The sequence below is a fragment of the Corvus kubaryi genome, unplaced genomic scaffold (genome assembly GCF_017639235.1).
Source record: "Corvus kubaryi isolate FWS band 111438036 unplaced genomic scaffold, C.kubaryi_AGA036_p1.0 37394, whole genome shotgun sequence".
In the NCBI taxonomy this organism is placed as follows: Eukaryota; Metazoa; Chordata; class Aves; order Passeriformes; family Corvidae; genus Corvus; species Corvus kubaryi.
The window spans coordinates 6,237,241-6,251,815 of NW_024581133.1; the positions used below are offsets into that span (position 1 = coordinate 6,237,241).

The 14,575-nt window shown below is 46.8% G+C and overlaps 1 protein-coding gene across 8 annotated transcripts in view; it reads right to left on the minus strand.

Annotated features, from left to right (window-relative positions):
* Nucleotides 1–98: 98 nt before the first annotated feature.
* AKAP13 (A-kinase anchoring protein 13) overlaps nucleotides 99–14,575 on the minus strand; it is a 201,302-nt gene continuing 186,825 nt past the window's right edge. For 7 of the 8 annotated variants that reach the window (XM_042039768.1, XM_042039771.1, XM_042039770.1 and 4 more), the window contains 8 exons: nucleotides 14,101–14,280; nucleotides 13,221–13,385; nucleotides 11,074–11,144; nucleotides 10,530–10,574; nucleotides 9,321–9,371; nucleotides 8,515–8,964; nucleotides 6,475–6,787; nucleotides 99–5,682 (listed from right to left, as the gene is read on the minus strand). In XM_042039768.1, the coding sequence (XP_041895702.1) occupies nucleotides 5,633–5,682; nucleotides 6,475–6,787; nucleotides 8,515–8,964; nucleotides 9,321–9,371; nucleotides 10,530–10,574; nucleotides 11,074–11,144; nucleotides 13,221–13,385; nucleotides 14,101–14,280 (1,325 nt within the window). In that variant the 3' untranslated portion in view covers nucleotides 99–5,632. The remainder of the gene's footprint in view (nucleotides 5,683–6,474; nucleotides 6,788–8,514; nucleotides 8,965–9,320; nucleotides 9,372–10,529; nucleotides 10,575–11,073; nucleotides 11,145–13,220; nucleotides 13,386–14,100; nucleotides 14,281–14,575) is intronic. The other variant, XM_042039769.1, reaches the window with a different exon arrangement.

The following is a 14,575-nucleotide window of genomic DNA, read 5'->3' on the forward strand; positions in this document are numbered from 1 at the left end:
TGGTTACAGGTTGGGGGTTAGGGCTCTTCATTCAGCCTCGGTGCAAAAAAGTCAACAGCAGAAATACCAAAGGTGTGGGAAAAAATGAGGCAGAAAACTCAGACTTAAAATCAAATTTATTTAGAGGAAGAATGACTTTACAAGAGGTTGATACTGATAACTAAAAAGGAAGATAAATAAAAGCTTGTTACAAAACCTAATGGTTTCCGACAAGTTACAGAAGAACTGAAGAATTTTACAGTCAATAACCTGCTCACTTTTTACATAATTACAAATTAACATACAGCAATTAGGTTTTACCCTCTTCTTTAAAAATCTTTTTTTCCCAACTTTTATTCTTTACGGGTTCAACATGAAAATGCAAAGCTTTTTTTTTTTTTTTTTTCCTTTTTGTTTTTAATAAGAAACAAACCAAAAGCAGAGGTATATCAGGTTATTATAATACACCTCACTGTTCTGGGAATTACTCAAGTGCATTCCATATTAGTACAAAATAAACACCAGGCTAAACTTTAACCATAGGCGAACTGAACTGGACACAGATTTTTATTTCATTTTTTGAGTCAGTGTTCAATATTGATAAAGAAAATTGCAGAATTACTTTAGAGCATGGAAAGGATAGATACCTATAGACAGCTTAAATACATACAAAGCTCATAGCTGTATGCAAAGCAGTGATTGTTATCCTGTTCCCCCCTCCCCCCAAGCAATGGAAGCTGATTTATATTTGGGCAAAGCATCAGTGTCAGTGAAATGCATGTGGAAGGAAAGGGCACAGAGCCCTGGAAACGCAGGTGGGAAGAGAGCTGGCGTTACACTTCTCATCACTGAAGAGCACTAGGTGTAGGAGATTTGGCCAGTTCAGCTTGCCTATATTTAAAAATTAGCTGTATCACCAACGAAGAATTGTGGATTGCTGCCCGTTCTGACACATGAAGCAAGAGTTATGAGCAGCAGGGGAGGTTTTTTATTTAAAAGGGTGCCCTAGATCATGACAAATTCCCAAACCTGGCCAGCAGGCAGAAAAATTTCCAGAGTTCTGGTTAACAAGGAATGTTCTGTGGGATTTTAGCAGATACTCTCCTGTGTCCCCTGCCCAGCCCTCCCTTGCTCCATGCCATAGATATCCTAGACAGCTTCCTTGGGATTTGGCACCTGATGAACCTCTTCTGACTAGGTGGCATGTGGAAGGACTGGAGTTGGGTGTTTTCAGCAACAGCTGTGGGATTTCCTAGTGACTCAAGGAAGGTGCAAAGGTGGTCGGACTCTCTGGATGCAAATCCACACAAGCTGATGGCATTACTGAGTTGCCCAGCACTGTCACACCTCCAGAGGGAAGAGTCCACCCTCAGTGGGGGTGAGAGCTCCTGTCCCAGGAGGTGGGAGGTGTCCCAGTGGCCTGGACAGTAAATACCTTGGTGCATGGAAAGAGCCTCACTTATTTGGATGCATCCCCTCACATCTCCTTCGCTCTGAGTTTCTCCAAGGAAAAGGAAATGGAGGGAAAACCACTGGCAGGTTGCTTCCCTACCTGTGAGGAAGGTGATGGTGAAGTGGGCATGGGCTCTCCTGGGGGATATACCTGAGCCAGCAGAAGCCAGTTCTCTTGTCCTGCCACACAACCTACCTGCAGTAGGACTGTAGTCAGATTCGTACCCACTTTGGTCTAAAAATAATACAAAAAGCTTGGCCCTTCTTTCCCTCTTGGGGAAAAGCCAAACCACACCAGGAACACACCTACTTGCAGCTCTGATTTTGCTGGGGGGGGATACAGAGGGGAAAGCAATGGCAAAACTGATTGTCTGCAAATAACCATAATTAAAAGGGGCAAGACCAGTTCCATTTAAAGTGCTTTATGGCATCAAACTGACATCAAGTTACGTGTTGAGATGATCACTTCATTTAAAAAAATCTTAGGCCAACCCCACACAACTCCATTGAGTCTCCCACCCTTTGCTACAGCTACTCTCTGCTGCTGGGTATTCTGGCACCCCCAGCTAATACTGGCCACTTCTGTACTTGTCTGAGCCCACATCCTCACTTTCCCTGGACACTGAAACCCCTCCTGTTGGGCAGTGGCAAAGACCAGGCCAAGAAAAGCAAATCTGATTTCTGCCCGCCATGAAACACCAGCACAAACAGCTCCAAGAGCCCTCGCAGGATCCTCTTCTCCGTCCAACAACATGGGCTTCAAACAGATGGTTTTGAACCTATCCTGAGTCCCAGGAACCCAATGCAAAACAGGGTGGTTTGGGTGCTCCAAAAGGGATCAAGGGACTGACTCTGGGAACTAGACAGCAACGGGCTGGGCTGAAGAAGCAGCATGTTTTCTTTCAACAATTGCAGGATGGATGCCAGGCATGGAACTGGAGCAAATGCAATTTTAAGGCCAGGAAGAGGATGGGTTTTGCTGCTGTAAAGCTGGGACCATGCCCTAGCAGACAATGCTAGACAACCTTCAGGGATCAGAGCAGGAATCTGACTCTAGGAACCTATGCCAAGCCTTTCCAAAGAAAACCTGAGATGGGAAAAATAAAAGGCTAAAGAGATAAAAACAAGCCCTTACCTTCCTAAAGGTGAAAGAAGGAGGAAGCAGTGTGGGAGGAAAGGCTTCATTCCAAAAAAGTGAATCATACAGTAACAGACATCCTCCAGGGACAAAGGTCTGTCCACCAGAATTTAAGACACAAACAGCTTTGGTACACAGGATTTCTGGTCAGTGTATTTCTGACCCACACCCATGGTTTCTGTCAAGGAACTGGAGGGACCTTGGGAGATCACTTAGCCAATACTATTTGCACTTCAGGCATTGAATGCTCTTTTTGATTTGCACAGGCCAGGAGAGATGGTGAAGCCAGGAAGAGACTCAACCCTGCTGGCCTGGGTCACACATCTGCCTTTGGGTGCCCTTCTCAGAGCTGTGGGACATTGCTGTGTTGTGAATCTGGCATGTGCTGTGACTGGGGAAAAGACAGTGGGATAAACTGAAAAGCTCATAGTGGCAAAGGCTGTTCCAGGCTGAGGGGAACTCAGACCTACCAGTGCCCTGATCTCTGTTCACACAGCAGTAAATGAGCCACACACTGCTTTGGTTTCCAAAAATTTCAGCTTGGCACATTTGCATTTGCAGATGTATAAACAGCAGGGCAGAAGTTACTTTCTGAAGTTGGTGGTTTTCTTACAAAAAAGGTAACACCACACCACCAGCACACCTCCTTCAGCTCCCCTCGGGTTCAGGAGAGCAACCAGACCCTCACATCACTGCAAGGCACTCCATGCTTTGCTTCTTCCTTTGCCTCCAAAGGGAATGAGAAAACCTAACCAAAAGTTAAAACAAGGAAACTAATTGACAGGAGGAGCCTTGTCTGAAGTCACTGTGTCTTTTTCCAGACTTTTTTTGGCTTGAAGATGCTCTGCCTTGAAGAAAGCTCTCAGCTGAAATTGTGTGACTTTGGGCATGGAATGAGCTGCAAAGCAGCACTGCCCAACCCCATGGTTTGTAGGAAATAGGGAGATGTGAACATTTGGTTTACCAATCTTTTGGTAAGAAAACAAAACAAATAAACAAACCAAAAAAAAGGGGGGGGAAGAGAAAAAAAACTCCAAATCATTCCCCAAACAAAAGCAAAAGTAAGAAGAAATAAAAAAATAAAACCAAGTAAACTTTTTTTAAAAAACTCTTTCAGATAAAATGAAAGATAAATATTTTTGCAAGCCCTGCTTGCAATTAAGAACAAGCACCAAATAATATTAAAAAAAACCAAAACCTCAACCCTTTTTCCTTTCTTTTTTTTTCTCTTTTTCTTTTGAGTCTTAATAGTGTAGAGAGCTTCCAAAGCAAGCAGGGTTCCTGCACCAAGACAGCCCAGCCCAAGCATCCACCTCACCATCAATGCTGCTGATGCTCGTCAGCACTAACTCTGAAAACTGCTGCGGGTCACCAGCTCGTGACAAGCCTGAGAGCAAACTGAAATCAAACAGTAGTGCAAAAAGAGAAATGATTTGTTATTTCAAAGAAAAAAAAAAAACCTGGTAGGAAAGGAAATGCACCTGACAGCTTCAAACTCTGAGCAAAACCTTGACCTATTTTGAAGCTGGTAACCATTTACAAATCCACTCGGGTAATTCTCCTGACAGGGATTGGAAGAAAGGTGATTTTTGAGAAAAGTGTGTCTTTTTGCATTTCTCCTCCCCTGCCGAACACATCCCTGTGTTCAACAACTGTACAGACACCCCACAGCTGGCACAGCAAGAGCTGCCCTCGGACCCTCCTGTTCTGCATGGACACTTCACCCCAGAGGCCAAAGGGACATGCTACGCTGGACTCCAGACCTGTCCCACAGGGGATTTGTCCATCAGAACCTTTTTCTCCCCAAAAATGGTTCCCAAGTGCCCAGTATTGCACAGCCATAGGGACAGGAGCCATCTCCTTGGAGCTCGCCCCGCTGCCCCGCAATGTCTCACTGACCTGCTCAGACACTGCTGCTCTCACTCTGCCTCAGAAATGAGCAGGACAAGTGAGAAAATCCAGAGAAACAGAAGCCCAACAGTAGCACAAAAAGCAGGCTAAGAAGAATACAGAGAACAGAACAAAGATCCCTAAAAGCAGATTTTTAGCCATCCCTCCACTAAGTCATTAGGCTTATATGGGGATGTCAAATGCAACTGGAGAGCTCTATTCCAGCAAAAGGATAATCTTTACTTCGGGGATGGGAGGGAATGAGCTGGAGCTCAAACAGATTGTGTAAAAAAATGTTGCTTACTGTTGTTCCCATTTGAACACTGTCTGTTCTGGCTCCCTGGGATTGCCTCACCAGCCTACCAAAATTCTCTTTTCTGCGCCGTTTTAAATATACCCAGTGATGTCCTGCTTGACTCTGAAAACAAAGTTTGACATTTAATTCCTCTGCCCTGCAGAAATAGCTCAGAATGATTTTAAATTTTATTTTTTTATCCTCTGGGTTGTTGCTTCTGAATGCTGTTACTGCTTCCTGGTGTAAGATACCCTTCTGAAACCAAACAGCCCCTATCCCACGAGCACAAAAGGGGTGTGCAGGTCACTCGGTTCCAGTCGGAGCAGTAAGGGCAAGATATTTAATATCTACACACTCCCTGAAAGTCATCAGGTATCATCTATCCCCACGGGTGGACCTGGGCTGTAGGGATTGTAAGCATATCCCAGTGGATACATAGATACATATATGTATATGTACAGTATATCTGTATATGCCAGTGTGTACGCACCATTTGTAGAGTCCTAATCTTTTGCTAAATGCTTGGTTTTGGTTCTTTTCCCCAGTACAGGGGAATTTGAAGGCACAGACCCCTTAAGGCTATATTTTCTCATCCTTTAGCAGTAAGAAGAGACAGACAACATCTATCCCAATCCGTTTGACCCCAGGTTTGCACAAGGAGATGGTCCTGTGAGCCATGCAGGCACAGCCTCTGCAGGGAGAATTCACCCGAAACCACAGGAGAGAGGCCCTTATCCACCACTTAGCAGACTTCAGAACACGTTTTATTTAAAACCTCCAGATGCTTGTCCAGCGCAGGCACCAGCCACGTGCTGTGTCACAGGCAGGGAGATGTCCACGGTGCCAATGCCACGAGTGACCACTGCAACAGTCCGTGCTCAGCAGAAGATCTCCTCACCCTCTGGAGGTGCTTCTGACGAGTGAGAATCTGCAGCACCCAAAAACAACAGGTGGGAATCACTACGGGAACATGGGGATACAGCAGGCAGAGTAAAATGCCTGGAGCCTCCAGGGGGTCCGTGTGCACAGAAACCCCGCTGTCTGCCAAATCCACATGGTTCCTTAAAAGATGTTCAGTTCCCTTATGAGCTACCATGAAATTACACCTTGTAATGGGTGAGATTTCCTGTGCACAAGCTGGAAAACATCAGTGAGCTAGCGTGAATGAAACCGGTCATCCGAGGGCATGTGATCAAATTTCATGTGGGTCAGAGGTTTGAGCTGCAGCTCTGAGTCCTAAGGGGATGCAGAACTACCAGACAAAAAAAACCTGCATGGTTTTTTTCCAAACAAGAGCTTGAGGGGAAGGGAAGGGCCACCAGAAGGCTTGTGGGTATCACTTCCAAATTACCACAGAGCTAAAGCAGACATCAGGAGCTGCAACAGCCAGGAGCATCCCAGCAGCAGCTCCTTCTGAAAGCACAGACACTGAAGCAGAACATTTTCCTCCTTGAAGCAGAGAATCCAGCCCATGGGATAGGAAAGGGAAGAAGCAGAGTGTGTCCCTCTGACAACCCCAGGGGCTGCAGAACAGGCGGAAAAGCCCATGGAAAATCACTTCAAGCTGGGAACTCCACTCAGAACAGCTGGTCTTCCCCATCCCTGCGTCACCATCCTCATTTAAAGCCAGATTTTGTGGCTCCCACAAGTTTTATGGCTGAAGGAAAACAGCCAACTTACCAACCCTGAAAAAACACCTGTGAGCTCTCCTGACACTCACCAGACTGTTGGGAGCGATGTCCCCTGCCCTTTTTCTTCTTTTCCTTCTTCTCCTTTGGTTTGGCTAAACTGAAGAGGCGAGTAGGCATCTGGGTCTGTTCCTCAGCTGCCTTGTTAGTCTGGTTTGTTGTACTAAGCAAATGGAAAGTGCTTTTCTCTTTGTGTGTCCTTGAAAGACTGTTCCTTTTGGGGGAGACAGACAGTTCTGCGTCAAAGTGCCCTTGTTTAGGAAGGGAAGGGCTCTTCTGTGTGGAGCATTCATCGATGCTGGACTGGGAGGAGACTCTTGCAAGTTTCTCATGCAGGTTTGATACCTAGAAAGGAAAAGTGTTTCCTGAAATAGGCTAGCACAGAACATGGATAGACACAGTGTGTCCCAGACCACTCACAGAGGTTGTTCTTGTGAACATCCAGCCCATTCACCAAGTAAAACGCTGTCCCCATCCAGGCAAAGAGAAAACCCCTCTCTGTTCAAGATGAAGAAATGAGGCATACAAAGAGTAACACTCCACTATCTTTTGCTCCTACATGTACTATGCTATGTATCAACAAGCCAAGGGCAAATATTCTCTAAGATCTCAATAGCAAGACTCACCCTGCATCGTTTGCACACACAGATGGTGGCAGGAGGCCAAGGAGCAGCATGCCTCTTTGGGAATGAACGCCAGCACACAGCACGGGAGCACCATGTGTCAAAGGAAGCCTTCCCAAGCAAAAGATGAAAGCAAAAGCATTTTTCCTGATTTTTTTTTTTCCTAACGGCTGTCTCAGGATGTAATTGAGCTTGCACATTCAAAGGGAAGATCAAAACAAGCCCAACAAAGCTCGACTGAACCCTCTATTAATAGCTCTGCAATGTCAGTCAGATACCTGCCTTGAGAAGGTGCTTCCTTCTCCTAAATCTCTTAGGCCCTGCAGGCATTTTACCCCTCAGCCTCTCCCACTGCATCCATGCCCCCTTGTCTACAAGTGCTTGGAGCTGGAACAGTTTCACTGTCTGCTTGGAAAACTTCTGGCTTGATCAGGGGCTGGGTGGGAGGGAGCAGGGCCTCCTCTGGTGATTAGCTTTTCAGAGCTCACTGCTCAGCTCCACAATTAGGCTGTTCAGGCACCCAAAATCATTTCCATTCTGCAATCCAACATTTATAAACTAATTCTGCTACATCTCGAAGCAAATTACAATCAGAATTAGTGAGTTATGAACAAACAAATGATCAACAGGCTTAAGGATTAAATTCAGCCCATGTTTTGCCAATGATGCTTACTCTCCTCCATCACACTGCTGCACAGTTGTAAGAATTAAACCTTAGCTTGCTGAAAAATGCCCAAAGCAGGATCTGTGTGTGGGTTTTTCTTTGTGGTCGTGAGCAGTCAGACACCAGAAGCCTCTTCCAGCAGAGCTGGGGACTTCCGCTCACTGAGCCACAACTGGACTGCAGGTGCTCTTTTCAGGACAAGGGCAATGCCATCTCTTTGCTGGATATGGAGAATGCTTTTGGAGATGGATGTCAGCATGCAAACAGCCTTGCCCTGCAGTTATCAGCCTCACAGGTGATTTTTGTGACAGCTGGAGGCTGCAGGTTACCCACAACGCTCAGGCTGTGTCTGACAAGGATGTCTCCTCTGCCTGACCACCCCCCAGAGCTCTTGTGGGGCGAAGGCCAACATCAGGCAGGGTCAACCTCCTGGGATTGCCTAGGGCATCTTCCCTGGGAGCCTGCCACCTCCTCTCTACCATCCCACAACACACAGCCAGGGACATGGGCAGAGCTCAGGCTGCCCAGCACTGGCCAGGCACCCCCAATACACCATGAAGCACCAACACTGGCAGTGCCTCAGCAGCTCCAGAGGTGCAAAAAATGCAGCACTGCACATCACATGCAAGGGAAGAGCCAGTTTTAAATACCAGGCCCCACATGTCTTGGGCTGGGCTTCCACCAGCTGTGTGCCCTGTGAGGGGCACGCAGTTCACCCAGGGGTTGGCTGGGAGCTCCCTGCAGGGACCAGCTTCCCTGGGAGCCTGGCTGTTGGCATAATTTACCTGGTTGTGGTCAGACTCCTGCCGCATTTGAGCAAATCGCTCCACGTCCTGCTTGAGCTGCACCTTCTCCCTCTCCAGCTGCTTCTGCGCCGTGCGGAGCCTCTCCAGGTCGAGCTGGTAGGCCGCCTTCTTCACCTGCAGCTCCTCCCGCTCCCGCTCCAGCTCCTGCCTCAGCCTCTGCACCTGCTCCTCGCGCTGGGCCAGCTGGGCCTCCTGCTCTGCCAGCTCCTTCTCCCGGACTTCCCACTCCTTCTCCCTCCTCCGCCTCTCCTCCTGGTGCTGTGTCTGCTGCTTCTTCAGGTTGGCCAACTCCTGGCGCTGCTTCTCCAGGTTGCGCTGCTTCTCCTGCTCCAGCAGCGAGTTGGGCCGGAAGAAGCTTCGGCTCAGAGCCCTCTCGCTCAGAGCCAGCTTCTGGTCCTCGATGTAGGTGTCCTGCTGCAGCACCACACCCTGGGAGAGAGGAGACAGAAATCACTGCAGCATCCTCTCTGTGGGAAGAGGCCCATCCCTGAAAAACTCAGGGTGCTGTACTGAACCCCTTCTTCTCCCACCACACTTGCAGCCCAGCACTGCTGCCTGGAAGCTGGGTTACCAGAGCATGCTGGCAAAGCATCTCCCCCAGCAGCTTCCCAAATTCAGGCCAGCACTGGTTCTCTAAGGCAGCAGCTCATTCCCACAGCCTGTAAGCTGGCCGTGGAGCGTCCAGCCATGCAGGGATGTGACAGGAGAAGGGGAGACAAGGGGCAAAGCACGACTGGCAGCTCAGGCAAGCAGTGTGTGGGGGCAGGGTGAAGGGCTAAGCCTACCTGCAAAGCACTGAGCAGCTTATGGAGGCTGGTAATGGTTTGGAGGACCTGCTGCGAGAAAACAGAAGCGCTGCTGTTAGATCTCACCGAGTGCTGGGTACGTGGACAGCACCCTCTCTTGCTCTGTGTCCCACCAGTGGGTCTGACAAACTGCACAGCCATCCCTCTGCACCCTGCTTTTCCTCACTCTTCCCTTGCAATGACTGCATCACCCCCCAGTACACCAGTACATCCCTTGGACATCTTCCAGAAGTACCTGGCATCATCTTCCTCCCTTCCCTAGCTGTCAGTGCAGCAGAGGAAGGAACATCTGCAGAGGTACCTCATGGCACACAGCTCATGGGAAGTCCTGAGTTGCCTCTGCAAACCATTTCCCAAAGCATCAGCTTGCTCAAGAACAAGCAGAATAATTGGGATGAAGCCCAGAAGTTCACTTAAAAATTTCAGGGAAAATATTCCAAGGGGCGAAAAAAATAAGCAATCTTAAAATAGATGTGGACTATTTGTACCCTTCTCCCCCCAGCTGACCCATACAAGTCCCACTGCCACCAGGCAGAAAAGCTGCACTACAGCAGGCACACAAGTGCAGCAGGTGTGTTCCTGAAGGCTTTCTGAAAATACAGAAATGCAAAGACCTCGTGCATCAATACAGAGCAAGCTACTTTGGAGTGATGTCGTATCCCTAAATTTAGCCTAGCTAAAAATTTCTCTGAATCTCTCATATCCTACAATTAATTTTAAGAAGAATAAAAAGCACTTCAGTATTTGCAGTAGTGGAGTGATAGCCAGTATTAAGAGAACTGCTTCTCATTTTGTCATTAATGCTAACTGGGAGTTATGAATGTGTATCAAAGGGAGAATAGACATCTAATTGCCCCAATTCACTGCACCTGCAACATGAAATTAAACTCTCTCTGTCTGCAGATGCACAATAAATACAGCCTTGTGCATCCTGGTGGTAATTAACCCTTGCTGCCTATAATCAGCACGTATCATCTTGCTGGCAAGCAGATGACAATCAGTGAATTCCCCGTCTAAACATCCAAGGTTAAACAAACAGATGACACAGTGGGTTCAGCTTAATGTATTTAAAAGTCTTGATGTGCTTCAGCAAATTAAATGTGTTTTCTTCTACATTATCACCTATTGAGACAAATTCTCTAGCCACTTAAATGAAGGAAACAGCTGAGCAATGGAATCAATTCTTACCTCGTTATTCCTTTTCAGCATGAACATCAAATTAGCATTTCCACCCTATGACAAGATCACAAATTTAATATGAGGACAATGAAAAATCCCAGTAAATGTCTTCTGAAGCTGAACTAATGACATATCCATTAAACACTCCCCTCCACCTTCCATTTTGGGAGAATTCATGCATTTTTTTAGGCTCCTTAGAATCATATACAATGAAGTGTTAATTAGGTATTATTTTGCAGTTATGTGATGCATTGATCCCCAGAAAGAAAAGATGCAAGGTTGTAGCTGACCTCATCATTTCAATAACAATGCATAATGAAACATATGCTTTGGCTGACGCACAGACAGATGGTAGCTAACCTGTGCCACTAAGGAGCACAACTGATTCACAGTGGTTTTCAAGAAGGTGGTTTTGGCCGCATATTTCACGTCTTATTTTTAACTTATTAGGATGTATCTAATTGTCAAGAAATTTTCAGGCATTTTTCAAAGCTAGAACTATCACTCCTGGAATCTGAATCCAGTGGTAGCAGATGCACAAACTAAGCTGTACCTTCTTTAAAATGCTGTCTGACTCTGTTCTCCGAAGGTCCTGAGCATCGTCGCCTTCATCTTTCGCTCCACCTAAAGGAAGAAGCCAGCATTGACATTAGTTATTCAACATTTTAAGGCAGAGATGAACTTGCTAAAGTCTGAGAAATTTAATACAGGAAACTCACCATGTTCCACAAAAGCGGACACAGAGCTCTTGACATTTTAACTAAAAGCATTTGAGCCCTAAATATACGGAACACGTCAGCACTACCAGAAAAAGTGGATGTGAATTTAGATTAGGATTGACTTTGGTTTCAGAGAATGTGCTGATAAATTCGGCACACTGCTATTAACTGGTGCTCTGTCTAGCCCCTGCACTGCTGTCTGCTACCACAGAATACTTGCTGAGAAGACATGAGGCAGCATAAGAGCAGATGGAGGACGATAAGAGAATCATATCAGGGTATATGATTGCAGGTATAGTTTCAATGCCTCTCTTGTGCAAGTTAATTTACATCTGGGTCAGATACTGCTGTGCAACACCCTGTGTAATTCTATGCTAACAATTTATCATTAACCTTAGCTATCAGATACCTGGATCTTCAAAGGGACACTGGGCTTCTCTTTCTAACTTGCCCCCGGATGGCTCATATCAGTGCTCCTGAGCAGGACTGAACTGACCTGTGAGGACAGGAGGGCTCTGACCCTCCCCCTGTGCTGCCCTTCTGCTCAAAAGGAGTCACACAGACCTTCCATCCTCTAGCTCTTGCCAAGACTCTTGTACTCCCCTTGCCAGCTGAGATGCAGTCCATGGGGAAAACCCACACTGGCAGTGGCAGCCTTCCTTCTCCCACTCTTAAAGACAAACAACTTTACATACACCTGATTCTGCAGCAGCATGAAGGACATCTGGTGCAAAGGCCCTCTCCTCCCCCCACCCCTGAGGCTGGCTCTGCTATTAGAGGCTGATCCTCCAGTCCTCCTAACAGACCTGCTCTCCTGCGCCATGTCCTGGGACCTTCCACCTCTCTGCAGGAGGAAACTCCTCCCTTCTGCTTTGCTGGAGGGGAGAATGAAGGGGTGTCAGGTTATAAGCCTTGCCCAAGGTTTCACAGGTTGTGAACAGAAGAACTGAAGATGAATGCCAGGTTTCATACCTCTTGGGCAGAACAAATAGGCCCTGCATTCTTATCCCAGAATCTCCCAAGATCCTAAAACTACTGAATTAGAATCTAATTCATAAGAGGCTATTTCTACAGAAAACTTAGATCTGGGCAACAGCCTGAGGTTGTCCCATTCATCATTGCAACAGAGAGAGGCACAACCCTCAACAAACCCTTCCAGTGTGAGTATATTTGTCATCATGATGACAAGGCCTGTGGAGGGCTTTGCAGCTCTCCAACAGAGCTGGGAAAGCCTCTACATAGTTCTCATGTCTGACTGTCTGGAGCTAACACTGCTCCTTTAATGCAGGAGGTCAGACGAGGTCCAATGATCCCAGTGCTGAGACAGACACTAGCCCAGCAAAACTGGTTGTATTGGGAGTGTGAGCGAGACCACAGAGAAAGGAATTTGAGGACAAGGAAGTTTCTGATGACTAGAGCAAAGAAAGAGGGCATTGGGAAGCAGCCAACTATGCAGCTGAAATAAGTAGTCACGCATTTCTTTGGGAGAGACCTAATTGCAGGAATAATACATGCAGATGTAGGTGCAACACAAATGCATAGAGAGCAGAGACTGGGGAGAAGGTGTTTGATTCAGCAATATCCACATCCATTTGTAAATGCAATAGCATCAGGCTCCTGCTGAGAAGAAAAGTGTAGAACAAAGAACAGAGCTGTAGATTTTACAATAATAACATGAAGAAAGTAATTTATTGAGAAGCCAAATGCTTTTATGTGGCATGTAAGTAAAATAGCAAGTATAACTTAGAGCACAGAGAGGAGTGCAGAGTTCAGATGTTTAACCCTCATGTGGCCACAGGTTCTCAGCTACCATCACTCCACCTGTACACAGGTTTTTTTCCTAATCTGTGATTTAATCTATCAACTATTGTTGGAGAGGAGTTGTGAAACCCAAACTACCAGCTGAAGTCCTTCTGAAGCAAGAGGATATGATGACACGTATTATTAACAAATTCTGATGTGCACACACAGAACTACTCACCCTTGGAGGCGTTCATCTGATGACTGTCAAATCCTCCAAAAGTTTCTGCCCTTCTAGGGAGTGAGATGGGGCCAACTCCTCCCTCCTGATCCATGGCAGTGCTGCTGACCTGCTGTCCAAGAGCAGTGCCCAGGCTCCTGTTCACCAGGTCTTGCAGCAGTTCAACTGAGAAAAAGCAATGATGTCTCTGTTAAAGCCCACCGCAGGTTTCTGAGCTATTTTCATCCCTGCCTGAACTCGGGTTAGAAATTCTTTGCTGTACAAAGAATCTAGGTTTCTGTGACAATGATATGAACAGTACACACTGCCCCTGCAAAAACTCAGTCTGTCTCACCACTAAATCCAACTCTTGGAGCTCTGCACAAGCTTACACCTCCCTCTCTTCCTCCAGGCAACCCCAATGTGCTCTGGCAATGGCATTTAATAGTTTTTAACCTCTCCAAAGATCATACTGGAAAGTTGCCTGAGTTTCCACCTACCCTTGCCTTTGTCAACAGAACTGCTTGTCCCTTGCAGGCACCACAAGCGCCTGCTGGAACCCAAGCCCCACCCTCACATCTTGCTGAGATTGAAGCACAGCAAAAGCCTGGATGGTCCAAATTTCAGACAAGGATAAATCCCATGCTGCTCCTGACCCCAAAGCAGGTTCAATGCATGGTTTTCTTTGTGCTGACTTTTCTGCCCTCTTTCGACACCCCCCAATATCTGGCTCCTTTCCTGATCCTCATGACCTGTCCCTGAGACAATACCAGGAATAGCAGTTTCTCCTTATCTTGTTATTCTGACAAAGAGAAGATGTCCCCTGCAGAACTGGTGCTTGAGAACTGAAGCTGAAGGGTCTGTTGGTTAATGTAATTTATGTGTCACCTGACTGGCTCACCTTCATTTATTGCAGTTTTCATGATGGCCTCTCCTTTTGGAGCCTCTTCTGTGTTGGCTCTGAAGAGCAGCCTGGAGCCTGGCATCTCCTCCTGCACAGAACTGTCTGCCATGTCCCGGAAGATCTTCGTCTTCTCCTCCAGCAAGATCAGGATCTGTTTATCCTTCTGCTGAAGTTGTTCTGTGGGGGTGAATGGAAAATAGGGATGAAGACAGAAAATAAAAGCTTTGGCAAGGAAACTTGAGCGATTCCTGAGATATTGGCCCCATCTAGTGGAGCCTGACAATATGTGCTGGGTTTGGCAGCACGACAGTGCCCTGGGCAATCCGGCACAGCAGCGGCACCCAGCAGGCTCAGAAAATAAATAATGCAAGGAAGGTGAGCTGCAAACCAGGACTACAGTTATTTGCTGGATGCAGGATTGAAAAAAGTCACTGTTCGATCATGAAACCCAACCCAAACACTCCCTTACATT